This window comes from Microcaecilia unicolor, chromosome 2 (assembly GCF_901765095.1).
Source record: "Microcaecilia unicolor chromosome 2, aMicUni1.1, whole genome shotgun sequence".
Classification (NCBI taxonomy): Eukaryota; Metazoa; Chordata; class Amphibia; order Gymnophiona; family Siphonopidae; genus Microcaecilia; species Microcaecilia unicolor.
In genome coordinates this window covers 436,928,652-436,952,888 of record NC_044032.1, presented here as the reverse complement: position 1 = coordinate 436,952,888, position 24,237 = coordinate 436,928,652, and the positions used below count along the sequence as shown (strand labels likewise).

At 41.6% G+C, this 24,237-nt stretch overlaps 2 protein-coding genes across 5 annotated transcripts in view; one reads left to right on the top strand and one right to left on the bottom strand.

Annotated features, from left to right (window-relative positions):
• Nucleotides 1-1,462: 1,462 nt before the first annotated feature.
• On the bottom strand, nt 1,463-20,043 carry ZGRF1 (zinc finger GRF-type containing 1). Of its 4 annotated transcripts, none has more exons than XM_030190843.1 (6): nt 19,974-20,043; nt 18,760-18,846; nt 14,752-14,832; nt 13,137-13,235; nt 11,261-11,446; nt 1,463-6,130 (listed from the first exon to the last, which is right to left on the bottom strand). In XM_030190843.1, the coding sequence occupies exons 2-6, from the start codon at nt 18,778-18,780 to the stop codon at nt 3,755-3,757; spliced, it is 2,763 nt and encodes a 920-aa protein (XP_030046703.1). In that variant the 5' UTR covers nt 18,781-18,846; nt 19,974-20,043; the 3' UTR covers nt 1,463-3,754. The 4 variants fall into 4 exon arrangements, with proteins under 4 accessions (XP_030046703.1, XP_030046704.1, XP_030046702.1 ...); XM_030190844.1 differs by lacking the exon at nt 19,974-20,043 and adding an exon at nt 19,511-19,551; XM_030190842.1 differs by lacking the exon at nt 19,974-20,043 and adding an exon at nt 19,285-19,484.
• The window catches only part of LARP7 (La ribonucleoprotein domain family member 7), a 107,438-nt gene continuing 102,825 nt past the window's right edge, over nt 19,625-24,237 (top strand). Inside the window, exon 1 of the mRNA XM_030190849.1 lies at nt 19,625-19,710. The gene's annotated coding sequence lies outside the window, so the exon portion shown is untranslated. The remainder of the gene's footprint in view (nt 19,711-24,237) is intronic.

Sequence of the window (24,237 nt, the reverse complement as noted above, 5' to 3'; positions counted from 1 at the left end):
TCTTTGCAGTTGATCTGGCATTCACCAGTCCTTATAAGTTCCCAAGGGTGGTCTGGGGGTAGCTTTGGTGTGGCATTGAGGTGATCTTTTAAGTACTGTTATGTAGGTGTTTCACCTCTTGAATTTTTGCCTTCTCTTTGGTTTGTGGGGATTACAGTTTCCTCTCCCACATGCCACTGGGATGCTCAAAGTCAGATGGTCTGCGGGACCAAGGCACACTTTTTGTGTCAGAAGCTAGTTAGGCATAATTTCACTGGATTGCACTGCAGTCCACCCTGTGGATCAGCAATCTTACTAGTTGGCAATGCAGGGTTAAGGCTTCAAATAATCTAAAAGAACAGACCTTTTTAAAGTTGTAAATTCAGACCAGGTTTGTGAGATCAAAGATTGACTGTAGTTTTAAGGAATCTAACATTCAGAATTTTTAGAAATAATTACCGTATTTTTCGGACTATAAGACGCACTTTTTTCCCCCAAAATTTGGGAGGAAAATGGGGGGTGCGTCTTATAGTCCGAAGGTAGCGTTTTCGGACCTCCGTTCCAGTACTTACATGATTCCATGTGCCCTGGTGGTCTAGTGACGTCGGGGCAGGAAAGAGCCCCCTCTTTCCTGCCCATCGCGCTGCTCTCCGTGCTCCTCAATGCTTTCTGACGGTCTCGGCGAGATTCAAAATGGCCGCCGAGAATCTCGGCGGCCATTTTGAATATCGCCGAGACCATCAGAAAGCATTGAGAAGCACGGAGAGCAGCGCGATGGGCAGGAAAGAGGGGGCTCTTTCCTGCCCCGACGTCACTAGACCACCAGGGCACATGGAATCATGTAAGTACTGGAACGGAGGTCCGAAACCCGGACAAGACGCACCGGAGCAGAGCACCTAGGTTTTAGAGGAGGGAAAGAGGAAAATTTTTTTTTTCCTCTTTCCCTCCTCTAAAACCTAGGTGCGTCTTATGGTCCGGTGCGTCTTATAGTCCGAAAAATACGGTATATAGTTAAAATAAATTTTTAACTAATAGATAGCAGGTATGAACTTTATAGTTTCTGGTTCTGATATCCTTGGATGGTCCAATTGATGAAGGTGCTGTAGGCTTTTTTTTTTTTTTTTGTCCAGGAGGAGGGTTAGATGTAAATATAGCTCCAGTGCGATCTCAGGGCATGAGCAGTGTTAATTGCAATGTGAAGGGAAGATAACATTTCCTTTCTCCAGCCAAAATAAATGAAATAAGTTCAAAGTAAAATTGAGGACTGGTGCCTCAACAGTGAGCAGAAATTTGTAAAAGTTTGGGTTGTAAATAAGCAGAAAGTGTATTAATTAATCTACGTTGCAGAGCCTGATGTGAACCCAGCCAGCCAGCCACCCATGCAACGTTATTCTTTTTTTTTTTTTTTTATAATTTTTTATTGACAAGAAAAATGCACAATATACAGGAAAATGTACACTTTACAACATATAGCTACTTCAAAGATATCACAACATAATATTAGATTTTGTGTAAAGATCAAAAACCAGCGGAAATCAGGAGGGGGGAAAACCTTTTACAAATCACTGTATGCTTCAGTTGCTAGAACTTCTTCTCCTTCCAAAATGCATTGGTGCATTGGGCCAGTTTCTCTAGAATACCTGGTACTATCTATCCCATTTTCAAATGATGAATCATTCATCAATTTTCCCAGCTTGCCAAATTTGGCCCCATTTCATTAAATTTGCAGAGTTATTTTGCCCCCAGACAGACAGACCAACATTTTGTCATATTCTTATGGGGTAATTCTAAATCATGGGTGCCTACATTTAGATGTCATATACACGTGTATAAGTGTGCACACATGTGTATATGTCAATATACCACCTAAGTGCTATTATATAATGATGTGCTTATCTCCAATAGTGTGCAGTTTGTAGGTGGGTGTACACATGAGCATCAACTGGGTGGAGAAAAGGCAGGGTGCAAAGTTATACACATAACCTATAGAATAGCATACGTTACATGCAGATCTCTGGTATACAGGTGCAAACACACCAGCTGTCTAAGTGCACATATGTTTATTACCCAGTTACAATAGTATTCTATAAAGGAAAATAATTGCCTACTTTCTCTGGGTGTCTATATATAGGCACATAGAAATAATATTTAAAGGGGGTAATTTTATAACTAACATTTCAGTGGGCGGGAGAGATTAATAAAACTAGTAAAGTCAATCCAGTTAGTTACCTTTGGATCTTTCAGTCTTTATTCCAAATACAGTGGAAAATATCTGGCAATGAATGTTTCCAGCCTGTGTCTATTATAGATACAATAATCTGAATAATACAATGGCAAAATCTATAATTTATCTGAATAATTAATATTCGTGTCCCTTCGAATAATAGCTGGAATTTACAACTTTTTACTGCTGTTTGTGAACTCATGTGTCTTAAGTGTAAATTAAGGGTCTGACTTAGATGGCTACCCATCTGCTGGCTGTTTTTCTTATACAAAAACATTTAAGAAGCTGCATTCAGTGCAGATTTATTAAGTTAAAATTGTCTCTTCCTCAGTCCCACCTTCATTTAGTTCCTCCCAAGCATGGCCTACTTGTTTTAAATTTAAAGCCACTTATTTTGTCTACAAATCTTGTCTGTTTGATTGGATTGTGAACTACAAGAAGCAGAGCTCAACCACTACTGAGCTGATATTCAAAATCAATTATGCATTTGCCAGAAGCCAGCAATGCATAATTTGCCTATCCGTAGATTTCCAAACAACATACGGATACTGAGCTGTTTATTGTGCTAAATGGCCAGGTGAATGACAGGCTAAACTAAATAGTGCTGGTATGGTTATTGCACTATCCGTATATTCAGAACAGCTACCTAAACAGAGCGCAGCACTTAATACATAAATTAAGTTAAACACCTGTTCCAATGTTTAACTTGAACTGGTGACCACAATGGTTGAATACTGAATCCTGTCTGTCTCTGTACAATGTTGTGTGTAGCTGGTATGTTCAATACAAATGATTAATAATAATAAAAATGCAAGTTTACAGTGATTACAGAAAAAGAACAGATTTTTGGGATCTCCAAGAAAAGAGAGAGAGAGAGATACAGAGTAATTGACGGAGAGAATAAAAGAAGTAGACAGACATGATGATATGGATCTGGATAGCACGAGTCCAATAAACCTAGAAGTGAACCAGTCCTGCCACTACATGGACAAGGTGTCTGCCTAGGGTTGCAGGATTAGGTGGTTGGGGCAGTGGCTCTCAATGTGGGGTGTGGCCTTCCAGCACAGGCCCGCACTCAAGGCGTACTACATTTCACCCCTTTCATTACAAAGTATGTGTTGGAGGGGGTGAGGTACTGTGCTCAAGGCCCTGCATCATGCTGACTTTAATTTTGCAGCAGTATCCAAGGGTGGAAGATGGAGATAGAGCTGTGGTGAGCGAAAGGGATGGGGAGATTAGAAGCTGGACACTTTGGGGGAGGGGCTAAGGAAAGAGAGGTAAGGTACTGGGCACCTGGGGGGGGGGGGGGGGGTAGGGAATGGAAAAGGGCCTTGAATCACCCCCAGGGCAGGGAATACAGCTGAAGCTTTACCTAGGAGAGAATAAAATGGTACGTGAAAAAAAATGGACAACAGTGTTGAAAGAAGGAGAATATGAATAGAATAAAAACGGAATCTAGAGAAGAACAACTGGAAGAAAAACCTGATTAGAATAGTTCAAAATCAAGGCAGTAGTAGCACATTTAACCAAAGCATACAGAACTAAGCAGGCCTAAACTTTGATTTCTCTAATGGGGTCATCCTTGTCTTCAATGCCATTTGTCTTAAGAAATAGGTCAGTATTTTCTCCTCTCATCATTTCTAAACTTTCTAGCGCTGTACTATGTTCACTCAAGTCTTTCAGAAGGAACATGCCATTCACCAACCCAGAAAGCTCTGGGGATTTGTTAGCACTAGTCCACTGTTTCTGACAATTTGCACCTGAATTTTCATGCTGGTGTCCACTGACAGAACTTGTACTGGATGACAAATCAGCACATGCTTCCAACTCTTCTGAAAGATGTTTTATTGCTGAAGACTGACTAAAAGATTTGATAAGATAAGGATCTTCCTGTATTTTATCTGTCTTGCTAGATACTGTACAAAGTTTCTCTTTAATCAATGTACGGGAGTCCTCATCTCCACTCTTTAGTGATATGGTTAGCAAGGGACTATCTGATGTGCTGTTAAGATCCCTGTAGCTCAGTGAAGAGTCTAGAGATGGTACTCTTTTACGTATTATAACATCTTTTTTAGACACATCTGGGGCAGGAAAACATATATCCACAGGAGACTCTGAAAGCAACTCAGTTTCTCTTGAGCTCTGTATCTGAGAGTGAAATTCACAGTTAGTCATTCTCTTGTGCTCAAAAGCACCACAGTGCACATCATTCATCGTTAAAGAGTTTGTAATACCAGATATTTGGGACAAATCAAAGTTTCTTCTCTCATCAATACTTTGGAGATTTTCTGTATTTGCATTTATATGGTGTTCAGTGTATTCTGATTCTGAAGGTTTCAAATCATGAAACATCACAGGAGAATCATAGTTTACAATTCTGTCCAATTTCATGGATATTTTCTCAACAAGCAATACCTCACCATTTGCAGAAGATTCATAAATATAACCATTTGCAGATGGTGGCAAATCTGAAATCAAGTCACTTTTTCCTTGACTATTTGTCATCTTTTCAGGACTTCTTACCCCATTTCTGACCATACTCCTTTCAGAACTTGGAGGAAGACTGCTACCTTCTTGTAGTTCTTCCTCTTCTGAATCCACAAAGTCAAAATTATCCAAAAGGTTGAAAGTGATCCCTGCAAAGTGCTGTAGGGAATCCCTAAAGTCTCGTGAGACAGTTAATGCGTCTTTCATATCTCTGCCTGCAAAAGCAATATCATCATCGGCAATACTCTCAATGCCTTCACCTAAGCTTTCTAAAACCATTCTTGGTGATAGCCTACAGACCGAGGATGGAGCTGCAGGAGAAACCTTTGGATCTTTTATACTGTCAGTCAGCCAAGTTTTACTGACATTTTGAGAATTTTCCTGAAAGATAAAAGATTCCTTGCTACTTCTTGAATAATTGAAACCTTCCAAGGTTGAGGTGCTTGGGATTTCGGTGGATTTCCTCACATTGGATTCAGATGTTTGTTTCTTATTTTCTCTGTATCTGGGGACATGTTGATTGCCTAATGATTTATAATGTGCCCCATCATTCTTCCCAAGTGTTGAAAGCCAAGGAGTTACATTCTGATCCCAGGAACTCTGCTGGTTTTCCACAAATCTATCGCTACAGGCACCATCATTTTCATGAGGCTGCTGAGTTGTAAAGATAGAGACGTTACCTTGACTGCGGGGTTCCTGCAAACCCAGATGCAAGCCAGGGACTTCTTCCTGGTGCTTCTCGTCTATATTGTTGGATGGATCTCTTGGTCTCTTTGGTAAATAAATATCCCACTTGCTTTTAGAAATGTTACATTTCATTGATAAACTACTGGAAGGATGTTGTTGCTGTATTTGTTCACTGCTGTTTTCTAGAACAGTATTTGTACAGCCATCTATAGTACTGCACGGCAAATCTATTGTACTTTCTCTTGACTGAGCTCCAGGATGACACTGTGCAACTCCTACACTACTCTCTTCAATTACTGATGATGGGTTGGATTTCAAGAGTGCTAAAATCTTTGCTCTACTCCTTATGTTTTGCGAAACAGACACACCACTAGGAGTTTGGAAGTCTCCTGTTAAATAAAGACTAGGTACTTTGTTTTTTAATTGCTCAGCTGTAGCATCTACAGTAATGGGAAGACTGCATTTTTCATTCTCTCCTATCTTCTTTGGAAAATGCATAGAGGAAGCAGAAAGTAGGGAAGAGAATGCTGCTCCAGGCCTCTTGGTTGATGTAACACTGTTTTTCCAAATTGCATTTTCAGTGGCAGCGGTCAAATTAATTTCTGTATCTTCCCTACATACAGTAGAAGACAATGAGGAAGTGGAATAAAAAAGAGAAGGAGAAGCATAGAGTCGCTTAGTGGGAAAGGAAATGGCTGATGCACGAACCTCATCTGCTGCTTTCTTTGGAATTTCACATGGTCCTTGAAAACCCTAGAAAAGCAAAATACATGGCTGGTTTTATATTCATTGAAATACATTTACCCCCAATTCCATATAAAATCCTAAACATTATGCACACACATTTGGGTGCATACCCAAATTGCGCGTGCAATTTAATTGAAGCTAATTAGTGTCAATAATTGGCATTTTAACAAGCAATTATTGGCACTAATTAGAATTGACATATCCACGCCTAAATTTTATGCATGGCTCAAAAATGGGTGTGGAACTAGGAGGGTCATGGGCGCTTCAGGGTAGATTGGAAGCTTGGTTTTGAGTTACACGCATAATTATAGAATATGAGGGGCTCCGTGCATAAATTTAGGAGCAGGCATTTCCACCACATTTTAGTTGGTGCAAATGGCGGTGCCTAAACCTACATGTGACCTCTAGGCGTAAGCGTAGTTCACAGAATAGCACTTTATTTGGCACCATATATAGAATTCCCTCACCAAAGCCTTATTTTATAACAGAACACTTGAGAAGTACAAAAAGGTATCTACTGATAGGCACCTATATTGCCTTTATAAAAAACAGGCTTTGTGCCTTTATAAAACAGGCACACAGATTTATACCTGCTAAGGTGTAAACGTATATGTCCGCTTATAAAATACACAGTTACATCACAACTCTTCCCAAACTACGCCCCCAGAAATGCTTACAAGCAGCATGCATATGTTTATACCATTCTATCTGAGAATTTCTGACAGAACAGGACATTTCTCTGGGTAAGTGAACATTATTTTGCTCTGTGCTTTGGTGACTTAAAGATTGGGGATAAAAGAGAAATTATAGGTTTATTGATAAAGACAGTTTGAATTTAAAAAGGCAAACTTTATTAACTAGTTTCCATAGTGTAAAACCCTTTTCCCCATAATTTTAAACTTGAACTTTGTGCCAGAGGTAGAAACTTAATTGTTATAGCCTACAGCATTAACAAATAGCCTCTAGAAGGCACAACAGGCCCTAGTTCAGTCTTGAAGGATACAATTGAAAGAGGACATTTAGGGAATCCCAATGGAGAAGTTTCAACAACGGTGAAAGAAAGCCAGGGGTGTTTAAGGGGAGAGCAAAGTAAAGGATGCAAATTCTTCTTATCAACTTCTAAGCAGCTTGTAGATGCAAGGGGAAAAAAAACCCACAATTTGAAGTGTCTGTATAAAAATGCTAGAAGCCTAAAAAATAAGATGGGACAGTTAGAGTATATAGCACTAAATGAAGAGGTAGATAGAATAGGCATCTCAGAGACCTGGTGTTAGGAGGACAATTTATTTGTTTGCTGCATTTGTATCCCACATTTCCCCACCCATTTGTAGGCTCAATGTGGCTTACAATATGTTACGACGACACTCACATTAATAGAATAAGAATTTCAGAATATAGATACAGATAAGGTGCATAAGAATATCATGGCAATCATATTAACGGAATAATAATTTCAGAATTGTTACAAATAAAGATGCATAAGAATATCATGTAGGATTGGAAGTGGATAAATAGATAAAACATAACATAATATCAGGATAAGATAAAATATTCAGTAATGAGGATGTAATTAAAATAAACAAATTAGAAGAGTTCCATAATAGTAGTATTTAGATTAATTATGTATGTTAACAGGGTACAAATTATATCACAATGAAAGAGTGGATCAACTTGTGTGTGTGTATGGGGGGGTGGAGTGGGGGGGGGGGGGGGGGTACTGCGCTGTTAAACAGGGAATTGAGTCAAACAAAATAGATATTCTATATGAAACAGATAGCAGTGTGGAATCCTTATGGATAGACATTCCATGTGTGAAGGAAAGGAGTATACTAGTAGGGCTGTACTACTGTCCGTCAGGACAGATGAAGAAATGTTTACAGAAATTAGGAAAGCTGGCAAATTGGGCAACAGTATAATAAAGGGTGACTGGAACTGCTCGACATTGGGGCTGCAGCACGCATGGAGGTCCAAGCTAAAACTGAATGGAATGGGATAACTCCCATTCGTAACCCTGCTTAGGATTTCCAAGACACATTTGTCTGAGGCAAGCGGGGTCCCCTGTCCATGGCACCTAGAGAAATACCTTGCTATTATGAAACCTAAGGATGGCACTGAGACCCCATCATAGGAAGGTGCAGGAGGCATTGGCAGACCTGGAGTTCGAAGCCGAGGGCTTCCCAACAACATGAAAGAAGGCTTGACTTGATGACATGGGAACCCGGAAAGTTAGATTGACTGGCCTGTAGCACTTGGGCTCATGAAACCCAAGAGGAGACTAACAGGATTGTAAAGAATCTTAGGCTTGTCCTCTGATGAGCTCTGAGATTTGGGGTTCCATAGGACCTAACCAACTGCTCTAGATCTTTTCCAAAGAAACGATTACTGCAACAAGGTAGCTTGGAAAATGTGGCTTAGAAGTTACAAGATCTGTCCAAGTCTAAGCCAGAGCTATCTATCTGCAGAGAGTGCAAGAATTTGCTGGTATGACCCGTGCACTAGAACAGACTGTGTATCGGAGCTAAATAGTGGGGCTGAGAGCCAGGACTAGATGGAGTAGCAGAATATGGCTGGTTGTACCATTGTGCATGATACATGGTAAAACTGTAGTGGGATGTAAACTATGTGCACTCTCAAGTGCACTCTCACAGCATAGCACAAATAACTTCACCACCATATCCACACCGAACTTTTCTCTTCCAGTCTCAAAGAATCAGAAAATTTTGGGAGTTACCATTGACCGAAACCTCACACTCAAAACCCATGTGAAGAATACAACGAAAAAGATGTTCCACTCCATGTGAAAACTCAAATGAGTAAAACCTTTCTTTCCGAGATCCATTTTCCGTAGCCTGGTACAGTCAATGGTGCTAAGTCACCTGGATTACTGCAATGCACTATACGCAGGCTGCAGAGAACAGACTACCAAGAAACTTCAAACAGCCCAGAATACCGCAGCCAGACTCATATTTGGCAAAGCAAGATATGAAAGCGCAAAACCCCTAAGAGAAAGACTTCACTGGCTCCCACTCAAAGAGCGTTTCGCATTCAAGATCTGCACGATTGTTCACAAAATCATCCACGGAGATGCCCCGAGCTACATGATAGACCTCGTGGACCTGCTTCCCAGAAATGCTAAAAGATCAGCCCGTAAATTCCTTGATCTGCACTTCCCCAACTGCAAAGGACTAAAATACAAGCTAACACATGCAACTAGCTTCTCCTACATGAGCACGGAGCTATGGAATGCACTACCAACTGACTTGAAAGCGATCAACGAAATAACTAACTTTCGTAAATCACTGAAAACCTCTCTCTTCAACAAGGCCTACAAAGAGAATCCATAGCTTATCATAACACCTTACCACTTCACCCTACTCTGACAGTCATCCTTCTATAACTTTATTCTGCTCTTTTCTCCTCATCCATGATCTTATTGTAACACCAATTGTACCTGTCTCCTGGAATGGCGATGCCATAACAGGTTTTTGTAAGCCACATTGAGCCTGCAAATAGGTGGGAAAATGTGGGATACAAATGCAATACATAAATAAATAAATAAATGGAGGCTTTAACCAATAAGCTATGCCTCTACATTGAAGCAGCTCTGAGAGATCACCAGCTGACCAATATAATGAAAAAGGAGCCAAAAGTGCAGTAGAAGCCTGTAGCCTGTAGTGGGGCTGGTATGCATGAGGATTGGCCCATGTCAGTGTGCAACACCAGAGAGCAGATGTGAAGTACGGACAAATTTTGTTCTGCCTTTTTTTTTTTTTTTAAGAAACGCTTTTATTTATTATGAACAGCTTTTGTTCTGTTCTTCAGTTTTACTTTGTTTTTCATTTTAATAAAATTGCCTCAATTTGAAGAGAATTTGAAGGGAGTGAGGACAGCTGTTTCCTGTGTGGCTCAGCAGATGAAAAAGACTGAAAGCAGATAGTTCTCATTGGTAAACATGGGAATCTCCATAGACATGAATAAGATAAAAAAAAAATCTTTCAGCTGGAAGGCTGCTCTAGGCACGTTGGCTTCCGTCAGATGATGTCACCATCAAGTGTGCCTGCATTGCCCTGCTTTTCTAAGGAGAAAAGGAAAAATTGCATAGTTCAGCTTTGTCTTTCCTTTTCTTTTATATTTTTTATTCAAATATACTATACATGGAATCAGAAATCTGTTTTCCCAACAAACATTTTTTATGCTGTAGTTCAGTGGCTCCCAACAACTAGTCTAGTTTTTAGGATAATCAGTCACAAATATGCATGAAATGTATTTGCATATATTGCAGACTCAGTGTAGATACTTCTCTCGTATATTTATTATTGCTATGAAGAAAAACAAACTGTTTAAGGTAAATCACCAGTCTTGGCTTGGAAAAAACTGGTACCGACTATCCTAAATTGTATTGGGTATTCCTCCCTATCTTTTTTTGCTCCCAAACCTGGTCCTGGAGGCACCTTAGCCAATGAGGTTTTCAGGATATCCACAATGAATATTCATGAGAATGTCATGAAGTGCATGCAAACACCTCTCATAAATATTCATTGCGGATATCCTGAAAATATGACTGGCTGGGGTGCCGCCAGGACCAGATTTTGGAACCATTGTCCTCAACTATTTCTTACACTCCTACTAGAGCTTTACATTTATTGCATGATTGGCAGCTTCACATTTCTCCTGTTTCTTACACAGGAATGGACACCACTGATCCACAGTGCTTTCTATTCAACTGCGCCACTGCTCTGGAATGCCCTTCCATCATCTCTTCCACTGGAATCATCTTTCAAAAAATTTAGGTCCATGCTAAAATCCTCTCTCTTCATTGAGGCCTTTGGAGGACTGGTGGAGAGAAGCATAGACCATTTGGCTCAGATGATTAATGTTTGTAATTCTGTGACTCTTTATCCTCGTTCACATTTTGCTTACAAATGCTTCTACTACATCCTGCACTACTGATTTCCACGAATCTCTTGTTTTTCCCTTTTTCTATAACATTGTTAGTGTTGTTTTCTAATTGAATTTTAATATTTAATTCACTTTTTATCAAGAAAGGCGGTACAGTAAATTCAATAAACCACTCAGTTTCCTCAAAGTTCTCATTACAAAATCATAAAAAGTAGAAAAGGCATTAAAAAAACATACAGTAGATTTTCTTTTCAAGCCAACATGCTGCTGCAGCTGAGGTAAGCCAAAGGACTTCAAACCACGACTGCTTGTTTTAGGAGATTCTTTCTTCGCAGATTTGTCATTAGAATTGCATTCTGTGAATTTTTCACTTTCAACCATAATTAAGAATCGATCACTTTCCAAGTCATCTCCAGGTTCCACCTAATGAAGAAAATTATTCTTTAAGTTCTATGACATATTGTTAAAATACACATAGCAATAGTAATGCAAGGAATTAAGTTTTAAATGTCATTAATGCAATTAAATATTTAAAAATTAAAATGTGCCTTTTTTATATATTGAGTTTAAAACATTATTTAGTACAATTAGTTGTGATAAAAGAAATACTCTGAAAAAATTAAACAAGAAATAGTGTCATTATTTAAATAAGATAAGGAAATAAAGAATCATATAATTTGCCTGCTATAACAGAAATAGGGTGGGATTAGGCAGATCCAGGGGGAAAGACTTCTTGAAAAGATGTGTTCTCAGGTTTTTTCTGAATTGTAGGTAGTTTTCTTTGAGTTTCAGGTCTTTGGTAGTGAGTTCCAAAGTTGTGTGCCTATAAAGCAGAGGCTGGTGGCATGTGAAGATTTGTATTTTATACCTATGAAGTTGGGGTAGTGAAGGGTTAGGTAGGTTCTTGCTGTTCTTGTCACTTTTCTTAATGTTAGATCGATAAGTTCCGTCACGTAATCTGATGCGTGTCCGTAGATGATTCTGTGGATTATTGTGCATATTTTGAATGTTATGCAAGCTTAATAGGAAGCCAATGTAAGCTTCTTAGGAGGGGTTTTGCGCTTTCGAAGCATGTTTTTCCGATGATGAGTTTGGCAGCCGTGTTTTGTGCTGTCTGTAGTTTTCTTATGATTTGATCTTTGCAGCCTATGTAAATACTATTGCAGTAGTCTACATGGGCTAGCACCATGGTTTGGCTCATGTTGTGGAATGAATCCTTGAGAAAGTAAGGTTTTATACGTTTGGATATGGAGTTAAGCCTCAGTAAGATCTAGAGAACTGAGAAACTCACCCTTGTGCACTGCCACAACCACTGACCGAAGTGTTTCCATATGAAATCTGGGCACCATAAGGGCCTGGTTTACCCTCTTGAGCTCCAGGATAGGATGAAAGGTAGCCTCTTTTAACAACAAAGTAGATGGACTAACTTCCTGTGTCCCTTTTGGTCATGGGAACTGAGACCACAACTCGAAGCTGAATCAGGTTTTCCAGAGTCACCTTGACGGCCCCTGCCTTTCATTTCCAGAGTCGCCCTGATGGCCCCTGCCTTTCACCTGGACTCACAGAGGAGCTCCAAAAAGACATCTGGAAGTGGCTGTGAGAACTCCAAAGTGTAGTTCTCGCAAACAACTTTGAGAACCCACTGAACCGAGGTAATCTGGGCCCACCTCCAAAAAACCCCAAACAAAGAACTCCACCATAACTATGCTCCTACTGGTACATGGAAAAAAAAAAAAAAGTACCAGTAGGAGCACAGTTATGGTGAGTGTTTTTGTTTTCTTTTTTTTAAATTAAGGACTCTGAAATCCACTAAAGAGACAGGGACCCTAAAGGCCTACCTGACCATTCTAGCATACACAGGCTATCCATGTCTACCACCAGCTGCAGACTGAGAAATACTGGCTCTCTGGGATCTGCACAGGCTCGATATAGGTACTCTCAGAAGTCTGAAGTTCTCAGTTTTCACCTGCTGGTAGATGTGCATAACCCATCTGTTTGGACAGGTCCAGAGGGGAGGATAAGGGATTATAATTTACGGTGACATTGTATTCATATTTCATGGACATTAGTATATAAAAATAAAACTGAACTGAATAAAGAAAATATGTCATACCTTATGACCTTTGAGGAAAACACATTCCAAACACTTTCCTTGAGCATCAAACAAATCTGCCTGTATTAAGAAACAGAAGTCTGAAGAAGTCTGAAGAAGCTGGGTACAACAATTACAGAATATAAAAGTTTTCAATAAAATTGGATTCAACACTACTGAAACAAGCATGATTTTCTCTCCCTGTTATACAGATTAAGTTGAAGCATGTATGCAGAGCTCCCAAAAACTAGGGATTATTATTTAGCACCTAGCAAACATCCATGCACATTTCCTGGAGGCTCATTATTCCCCCCTCCCCCCAATACTTTCCCCTAGACTGATCATAGCAGCTCTGACCAAAGGAAGTATTTCCTGCCAGGAAGCAAATGTGTGCTAATACGCACCTCATCGTCTGTAGACAGAAAAGACATCACTACCCGCTAAGCATATTGGGCCTCATTTTATAACAAGATGCCTACATGAGAAATTCAAAAAGGTGCCCATTTCAAAAAGGCAACATAGGTGCCTATATGCCTTTAGAGAATAGGCTCCCAGATCCAGCCTCTATCATACACAAATGCTGATGTACACTTTTAAATCTAGTCCTAGTGTGAAGGTGTAAATGTGTATGTGTGTATACTCAAAGTGTAAACATATACATCTCAGAATACGTGAGTACATCAGAACTCTGCATCTGATCCACGCAAAGCACGCTCCTGAGAATATCTATGTGCAGATCATGAAAAAGTGCACACTTTCCATGTGTATACTTTTTACACACATATTCAGTGATCCAGTTTTATAAAAGCAGTAGTTTAGTTTATTAAAATCTTGCTAAACTGCTTTTCAAATCAAATCAAATCAAAGTGGTATACAGTTTAAAATCAGAAAAGAAAGGAACTCCAAAATGTCAAAGGCCAGTGAAGGACAGAGAGACCGGGGGGGGGGGGGGGGGGGGGGGGGGAGGGATGGGGAGGCTGCAAGGTTGCTAATTTTGAAGACCCCGGCCCAATAAAGACCAGAAATGCTATTAATGAAATTTAGGGAAGGAACACTAACATTGGGTGGAAGAGAGTTCCATAGAAAAGGGGCAGTACACAAAAAAGCAGAGTGATGAGTGGATTGAAGACAGTTTTAATGAACACGGGATAGAGAATAAGGTTCTCTGTGTGGGAGTATTCGCACATAAAAAGCAGGTGTATAAATAGTGCACCTGCTTTTATGCAATCTTTATGCAGGCATTTCAAGAATTTTGATGTGTGTGTGTATTTGATAAAATATGCAAGTATATTTGCATAGTATTGGGGCTGCTTCTGGGTGCCTTTTTACAAAGGTGTTTATGGTGCCTTTATAAAGCTGGCTTAAAATATGCATATAAAATTACCCCCATGTATATAGACAGATGCTTAAACTGAGGTTCCTGCTGACCTGAAGTGCTGACCTCCTCCTGTTTCCAGAAGGAGAATAAAGTTGGTAGTATGTGCAGTGCAGAACCCTGGTAAGGTTCTGAATGCTGTCAAATAAAAAGCCTCAATTTTCATGAGTGTTATAAATATTTAGTAAATTTGAGGTTATGTTTTGGTGAAATATGTAACAATGTTTCAGTACTTACAACATTTATACATACACTTTGTACCTTATTTCCTTCAGAACTCATCTTCAAAATTCCATCCTGCCATATTTTTGACTTTCTTGCTTTTTGATGGGTGTACAGTACCTTATTTTAGGAACAAACATATTTAAAATTATAAAATACCTAGGTTAGCATTTCTATATCAACCACAACACATTGTAGGAATAATCTGTACTCAAAATCATGCATCTACATAGATTTTGTAGCACTTTTCTGTTAAACACAACAGAGTACCAGACTTGGAACGCTACTCTATTACTTGAATTACGAGACATCTGCAGGCATATTTTCAAGCATTTAGATGTACAATGTTACATTGAGGCATATTTTCAAAGCACTCAGACTTACAAAATTCCATAACCTATGGAACTTTGTAAGTCTAAGTGCTTTGAAAATGAGCCCCTAGCTAGTTGACTGGCTAAGGGGAATGCACCATTATACTCCTACTCAGGAAGAACAACTAGCAGCTTCAATGGATTTAGTTTATACCTTGTAGGCTAGATGTCTTAGTTGCCCAAGGGCTTAACTCATCAGTTGGCTTTTACTTCTCTGTGACAGGGGTGGCTTTGGCTTTGTAAGATGAATGAAAACTCTAGAGTTACCCCTTTACTTCCACTGGTGGGGAATGCAGACATCGATCAAGAGTTAAACAAGAAGCATTTAAGTGCTTAGACAACAGTAGGGATGTATTGGGAAGCCGATAGCATTTGATACCTTAACATCTAAACCTGATTCTGAATTCAGAGAATAGTATAATTACTAGTAAAATTTCTGACACAAATGAAACGGGCGCTAGCAAGGTTTTCCTCGGAGTGTGTGTGTTTGAGAGAGAGAGAGTGAATGTGCGAGTGTGTGACAGAGAGAGAGTGTGAGTCTGGGTGCCGAGTGTGTGAGAGTGACTGTGTGACACATAGAATGAATTTGATACAGTGTGAGACATAGTGTGACTGTATGAGAGTGAGAGACATAAAGACACTTACTGTGAGAGAGTGCGTGTGTGTGACAGACATACCTCCCCCTCCCTCTGTGGTCTCAGCACCCCCTCCTCTGGTCTCAGGATCCTCTCCCCCATCTTAGGTCTAAGGACCCCCTCCTCCCCTCTGTAGCAGAAGGTGGATTTTGAGCGTGGCTTAGTTATTGTTTTGTTGGGGAGTGTGTGAGTTGCATGAGCAATCAGTGCTGCCATTTTGGTGTTGGGGGTTTGTCGGGGGGAGGGTACCTTTGTTCCACATAATTGTATGTGTTTCTGTTGTTTGTGGATGGGTTGGGGGCTCAGAGGGTGTGTGTGGGTGATTGAGGTACACAGGTGTGTGTGTGAGTGAGAGAGATGCTGTCTGTGCATGGCACAGTGTGTGTTTGTGTTCACACGAAAAACAGAAACAACAGAAAAGATAACCCTAGACTTGACTAAGATCTTTAGCTTGCCTGGAACAACTTGCAGTGAAGTATTGACACAGGCTGTCTTTGTCCTTTCCCTAGAGTGTGTAGCCTTCTGGCTCCTGATTTATGTGCATCATTTTGCCCAGGAACAGGCGTTCCATTTGGGCTCTGTTTTGCCTCTCATCCCACTAACAGAAGGATGGGACCCTCTCCAGGTCTAATACCTAAGAATAGCCACAGGCTATTCCTCCTCCCCTCCCTCTCTCAGCGGTTCCAGCTGTCGAGGAAGCCCCGCCCACTTGCACTCCCCCACCTCTCTCCAGCCCGTGGAGCCGCAGTGACGTCTGGGTGAGTGAGCCAATCGAACGGTGTGGAAAAGGGTGTTGCGGAGGCGGGTGTAAGGGGACACTTGTGCTAAGGAGCCGGAGTGAGCCAATTGGGTGGCGCGGTGGAGAGGAAGTGGGAGTAGCAGGGGGGGGCGGGGTTAGTAGTGTTGAGGCTGAGGAAGTCGTGGGACAGAGCTGGACTCAGGGAGCAATCGGCTGCTGACTGCGACCAGGTGAGTGTCCGGATGTGTACCCAGTGCTGCCGGTGTCGGGGAGAGGATGGGACTTTTGTTTTTTTCTTGGTAAGAAGAGATCGGGCACTGGATGTGGCTGAGGGGGGGGGAACCAGACCTGGGCTGGCACTGGCACCGGATACTCTCTTGCATGGAAGGAAACCAAGTGTTAGCTCTGCTGGGTCTTGTTTTCTTTTCTGCATCCTCCTCCCAGGGAATGAATGGTCCAGTCAGTCTGGCGGTGAGGGGCTTGGGTGATGCGCTGGGGGGGGGGGGGGGGTGCTCTGACAGCTGATTCCTAGGCAGAGGAAGGAGTAGGGAAACACGCTCCTGAACAGTCCATCCAGTCTGCCCAACAAGATAAAACTCATTTTACATGGTATGCGATACTTTATATGCATACCAGAGTTTGATTTGTACTTGCCATTCTCAGGGCATAGACCGTAGAAGTCTGCCCAGCACTCTTGTACTGAAAGTTCTGACGCTAACGTCAAAGCTCCTTAAAATTTACACTCTAGCCTATCCATATCTATTGTCATGACCAGGGCACAGTCCGTAGGAGTCTGCCCAGTCTAGTTTTGCTTGCCAATTACCGGTTTTGCCACCCAATCTCCACTAAGATTCCGTGGATCTAGTCCTTCTAAACAGGATTCCTTTATGTTTATCCCACACATGTTTGAATTCCATTACCGTTTTCATTTCCACCACCTTCTGCGGGAGGGCATTCCATGTATCCACCACCCTTTCCGTGAAAAAATACTTCCTATCATTACTCCTGAGTCTGCCCCCCCTTCAACCTCAATTCATGTCTTCTAGTTCTACTGCCTTCCCGTCTCCGGAAAAGGTTTGTTTGCGGATTAATACCTTTTAAATATCTGAACGTCTGTATCAAGTCACCCCTGTTTCTCCTTTCCTCCAATATATACATGTTCAGGTTGGCAAGTCTCTCCTCATACGGTTTGCAATGCAAATCCCATACTATTTTTATAGCTTTTCTTTGCACTGCTTCCAATCTTTTTACATCTTTAGCAAGATACGGCCTCCAAAACTGAACACAGTAGTCCAAGTGGGGCCTCACCAATGACTTGTAGAGGGGCATCAACATCTCCTTTTTTCTGCAGGTTATACACCTCCCTATGCAGCCTAGAATCCTTCTCGCCACGCCTTGTCACATTGTTTCTTCACTGGTCTCCTTTTGGGACATTTTGTCCAGAAAAATAGCTGTGTCAAAATCAAAATAACTTGATGAAAACATCAAGGGTCCACGTCAAACTGACATAAAAACAGAAACCTAAAATTTGCTGAAAAACCTAAGAAATAACTGGGTACTCGCGAAAAAAACCAAGAGACATTTTGACAGGACTTACCGATTTGAAAGAATTAAAAAAAAAAACTTTAAGGTGTTGAGGTGACTGCAATGAAAACAGATTCGATCAGTGCCATTGAAAAAGTTTAGACCGGGAACAGGCACAAAAGGCTTCTAGAAAAAGTTGCAGAGGTACTACTTCCACATGGGGTTCCATCAATAACATCACCCATAACTAGTGGCATAGCTACAGTTGGATATGAATGAGCACAGACCCACCTAGTCTGATGGCCAATAAGGTTTACAGAGCATCTCAGCAGTAGCTGCCTCCTATCCTCCGCCCCTATAATCAGCACCTGCCCCACCTCTCTGCAGGGCTGGAACAAGAAGAGGATGTGAATCACTGCTGCCCATGGTGGTTCTCAGAGACTGAAGGAAAAGTGGATTCTGGGGAGGGGCAGATGCAGGAGGAGAGGAAGACGTTTTGGAAGAGCTCACCTGTGTTTACCCTGTGGCTGCACCTCTGGTATAGGTGTAGGTCAGGATTTTACAGTCCTGCTTGTCCAAATAGCCCTTCACACAGTACTTTGGAAATTAATTTGTGACATGCCATTTGCTCACTTTTTTGTACAAATGTACATTGACCTTAAAGTCTCAACCTCATCAGTTCACTGTAGCAAAGTCGTCCAGACCCTTAATCAATGGACTGAACCACCACACAAGTGCTTTCAATCAGAAGTTAGGGCAAAGAGCTAAAATCACTTACAGTGAACTCCAGACATGACATAGTTGTTCTCTCCCCGACGCACCAAGTGAGCTCTTGCGCTGCAGTTTCTCCAGTTCTTCCCACTACCTGGAAATTAGGGTTACAAATAAGTATAGTGCTTTATTCTCACAGTTAAAGAAAAACGCTTCAGTGAAAATGCGTAAACCATTTCATATTATCCGATAGTAGAGAGGTGTGGTAGCCATGTTAGTCCACTCTTGAAGGTTATCAATAGAAATCAAACAAAATAAAACATGGAAAAGAAAATCAGATGATACCTTTTTTATTGGACAGAACTTAATACATTTCTTGATTAGCTTTCGAAGGTTGCCCTTCTTCGTCACATCGGAAATAAGCAAATGTGGTAGCAGATAGTATATATAAGAGAAACATCAAAGCATTACTTTGACAGTCTGACAGAGTGGGAGGGTGGGGGTATGCATGGGGACATCAAAGCATTTCATTGATATCATCCGATACAAATTGGAGCTGTTGAACAATATACGGTTTTATCTTAGCACACACCTCTACAGCAGGGTCTTACAAATTATGAAAACATAAACGTATTCCAGCCAGGTCCCGTTTCAAATGAAACCTCCATCAGAAGCCCACACAATAATAGGAAAGGGTCCAGCTCAACGGTTGCGGATACGAGCTAGTTTGAGCTCCAGGACAATACACGAACGATAGGTGTGAAGAGCTGCAGGACAGGAAGACCCTAGTAACGCCGCACAAGGACTGGTCTATTAACCTCCTTGACGCCGCACTTCTAGAATCTATCTGAAATTTTTCTTTTTCCCGCCCTCTGCTCAGCGGAAGAGATTTGAGCCTCTCGGGCTTCCGTAGTCCGTACGCTTGCTCCGTCGCGCGGGGCTCTGGGGGGCAGTACAGTTGGTTAGTGGGTACTGAAAACAGCGTCGAATCGCGTGCGCTGGGTGACAGAGCGAGGAGGTGAGTAGTGAGAGGAGGGGATTTAACGGCATATTTCCAGCAATGGGTTCTCTAGCCCGTACTGAGAGGGTAATATGGATAGGTGGCAAAGAATCTGAGGGAGGGGGAAGAAGAGAGAGCAAAGAAGGCAGAGCAAAGAAAGAACAGAAAGTAGCCACTAAACAATTCAGGAGGAGGATAAAGTGTATTTACAAAAGAAAGGGATGCGGTGAGCAGATTTTCCGGGAATAGAGAAAAGTTGAATCCTCGGATCCGACTTTTACCTGTCTTGGTAGACCGGACGGAGCAGCCGGACTTGCAGCTTACGAGAGATCCGAAGGATTCGGCTTTTACCCATCCCAATGCAGCCGGATCTGATGCATTCAGCATTAAAGGAGCTGGCAAACCTGAATCTTCCAGAGGATCTAACCTTGACCCTTCTTATTTTATATGTTTTTCATAAATTTAAAGGTGCTAGACACCTGACTTTTACCCTTCTTATTTTATATGTTTTTCATAAATTTAAAGGTGCTAGACAAAGTTCTTTCAAATGTTTGCTGGCCCATGTGCACGTGAAAAACATTTTGCGCATAACTTTTCAGCCTTGACTCAATTGTGTGCAGTATTGCCTAGCCTATGTTATAAAGAAAACCAGCAAAACTTTTGTGTGCATAGTTGCTAGGCATGTGCGCTCCCTTTTTGACCCTTGTGTGGGTGCACATGGGCACAGTTTAGAGGGAACACTGGTATTAGAGCCGAATGGTTAGTGGGCTGAGAACCTGGGGAAATGTGTTCAATTCCCACTGTAGCTCCTTGTGACTCTGGGCAAGTTACTTAACCCTCCATTGCCCCCAAGGTACAAAATCTTAAGATTGTGAGGCCACTAGGTACCTGCATATAATAAAAATGTAAACCGTGGTTGTACCAGAAAGCAGATAATCCACTACCCTTTACCCTTGAAGCGAGATCCAATCTTTTAAAGATGGAGTACATTGGATCTAGCTTTTTCCTATTTACAGATTTTCTTTTCATGGGGTTGGCAGCATTCTAAGGGTTCCCACCAGGGGAACTAAACATCTCTAGAACTGCCACAAGATCTCTAGTTGCTGATGCTGTGTTGAGCAAAATATTGTTGGGGCCATGGCAACTCATTCTGTTGCTTGTGTTTTCCACTGGGGCTCTGCCCTCTGCATAAGAGCAGCTGGAAGCAGCCTGACCATCTGAATCTACCTGATTGCTGCCAGCAGGAAAAAGTCTTTATTTCACTTCTGATCATGTGGTGATTCAATGTTTTGGTGTAATTCAGGGTTCCTGCCCTTTGAATCTTGTAGGGCAGAGAAAGGAGCAAAGTGGGATGAGAAGTGCTAGCCTATATAATAAAAAGCACCTCCAACGTTCTGAAGCTGAGAAAGTGAAGCCTTGAAGCATTCGTGCTCCTGCTGTATCCATCTACTGAAATGACGTATCGTACTTCCGTGTTAGTAAAGACCAATCACTGCAAGGGAACGCTTCAGAGTTGCCAGGCAACAGAACGCGACGTCACATGCATGAAGGTGTCGTCGTCCCTCCCTTCCCGTTCCAGGCCCCCTACCTCCAAATTTTAAAAGTCATCTTCACTTACGAAGTCGGGTTTACGGAGGCTGACAGCAGCAGCGGTAACAGGCGTGCAGGCTTGACCCTTCTATCTCTCTCAGCTCTGGTCCCGCCCTTGCGGAAACAGGAAATGAGGGCGGGATCACAGCTGAGAGAGAAAGAAGGGCCAAGCCTGCACGCCTTTTACCGCTGCTGCTGGCCGCCGTAAACCCGACTTCATAAGTGAAGATGACTTTTAAAATTTGGAGGTAGGAGGCCTGGAATGGGAAGGGAGGGACGATGACACCCTCATGCGTGTGTTGTCGCGTTCTGAAGGGGGGCGGGGACCCTGGAACTCGGAGGGAGGGACGGGGGGGACCTGAAACTCGGAGGGAAGAAGGAAGGGGAACCTGAAACTTGAAGGGAAGGAGGGAGGGGGAACCTGAAACTTGAAGGAAGGAAGGAGGGAGGGAGGGGGGAACCTGAAACTCGGTCCCCTGGAACTCGGAGGGAGGAAGGGAGGGGATGACCTTGGAAATTGGAGGGAGGTAGGGAGGGGACGACCCTGGAACTCAGAGTGGGGGGGGGGGATATCATCCTGCTAGCGCCTGTTTCATTTGTGTCAGAAACGGGCCTTTTTTACTAGTATGCTCATAAAAAAGAACATTTAGACCTCTGGATTATGTGCATAAATTGGGTGGTATGTACCTTTGGTGAATGGCGAACGTGTGTTTTGTTTTCTATGTGTAAAACATTTTAATTGGTATGATATGGGAGTTGTTCCTTTATCATGTTATCTTAGTAATTCTGAACATTTAATGATGTTCATTGGTTATTTGTGGCTATAAAGTGAAAGTATACTAATAGGCAGAATGGGGTAAAAGTACTGCCAATTGTACTTACATACTATAACACAAGAACAAGTGCTTTGTTGCTACCCATCTCTGCTAAAAGGTGACTCAAAGTGAGGAAGTGTTATTCAAGTGCTTATTTAGTCCTCAGCCAGTAAAGGCAGTAAAGCAAGAAAGTAAGTTGCAAGTAGTTCGTACTGGCACAAAAGAAAAGAAATTCATTTTTTTTACTTTTCATCAGATCACGAGTTAAAGCCCCAGCATTATAAAACCACACTTGGCCTTCGGGTTTTCTGCACACTTCTTTATATTTAGGTTTAATAGTTAACACCTTCTTTACCGTTGTTTTTCTTGTACATTAAAGTTCCACAGTGAATAGTGTGAAGTTGTATGCAGAACCCATTCTAAGCTGTGTGCTAAACCTCCTATGCTTTATTACATTGGCTTGCGGAGTTATTGTTAGTAATATGTAATTTATCCTTAAAATTGAGCGTAGTACCGGAAGATTGGAGGGCAACCAATATAATGCCGATTTTTAAAAAAGGTTCCAGAGGAGATTTGGGAAATTATAGACTGGTGAGTCTGACGTCGGTGCCGAGCAAAATGGTAGAGACTATTATATAGAACAAAATTACAGAGCATATTCAAAAGCATGGATTAATGAGACAAAGTCAACATGGATTTCGTGAAGGGAAATCTAGCCTCATTAATCTACTACATTTCTTTGAAGGGGTGAACAAACATGGGGATAAAGGTGAGCCGGTTGATATTGTGTATCTGGCTTTTCAGAAGGCGTTTGACAAAGTACCTCATGAAAGACTCCAGAGGAAATTGGAGAGTCATGGGATAGGAGGTAGTGTCCTTTTGTGGATTAAAAACTGGTTGAAAGATATAAAACAGAGAGTAGGGTTAAATGGTCAGTATTCTCAATGGAGAAGAGTAGTTAGTGGGCCCCATGGGTCTGTGCTGGGACCGCTGCTTTTTAACATATTTATAAATGACCTAGAGATGGGAGTAACTAGTGAGGTAATTAAATTTGCTGATGACACAAAGTTATTCAAAGTCGTTAAATCGCGGAGGATTGTGAAAAATTACAAGCGCACCTTACGAGACTGGGAGACTGGGCATCTAAATGGCAGATGACGTTTAATGTGAGCAAGTGCAAAATGATGCATGTGGGAAAGAGGAACCCGAAATATATTGTGTAATGCAGGGTTCCACATTAGGAGTCACCGACCGGGAAAGGGATCTAGGCATTATCATTGATGATACGTTGAAATCCTCTGCTCAGTGTGTGGCGGCTACTAAGAAAGCAAATAGAATGTTAGGTATTATTAGGAAAGGAATGGAAAACAAAAATTAGGAAGTTATAATGCCTTTGTATCGCACCATGGTGCGACCGCACCTTGAATATTGTGTTCAATTCTGGTCACCGTGTCTCAAAAAAGATATAGTGGAATTAGAAAAGGTGCAGAGAAGGGCGATGAAAATGGTAAAGGGGATGGGACGACTTCCCTATGAGGAAAGGCTAAAGCAGCTAGGGCTCTTCAGCTTGGAGGGAAGGCGGCTGAGGGGAGATATGATAGAGGTCTATAAAATAATGAGTGGAGTGGAACGGGTAGATGTGAAGCATCTGTTTACGCTTTCCAAAAATACTAGGACTAGGGGACATGCGATGAAGCTACAGTGTAGTAAATTCAAAATTAATCGGAGAAAATATTTCTTCACTCAATGTGAAATTAAACTCTGGAATTCGTTGCCAAAGAATGTGGTAAAGGCGGTTAGCTTAGCTGAGTTTAAAAAAGGGTTGGACGGCTTCCTAAAGAAAAAGTCCATAAACCATTATTAAATGGACTCGGGGAGAATCCACTATTTCTGGGAATAGCAGTATAGAATGTTTTGTACTTCTTTTTTGGGATCTTGCCAGGTATTTGTGACCTGGATTGGCCACTGTTGGAAACAAGATGCTGGGCTTGATGGACATTTGGTCTTTCCCAGTATGGCAATACTTATGTACTTCACAGTAGGGAACAGTATAGCCTAATTGGGTGTATAATAGTCCAATCTAGCAACAGTAGGTGTGAATCTGTATGGGGAGAAGATCTACTGTGGATATGTATATGCT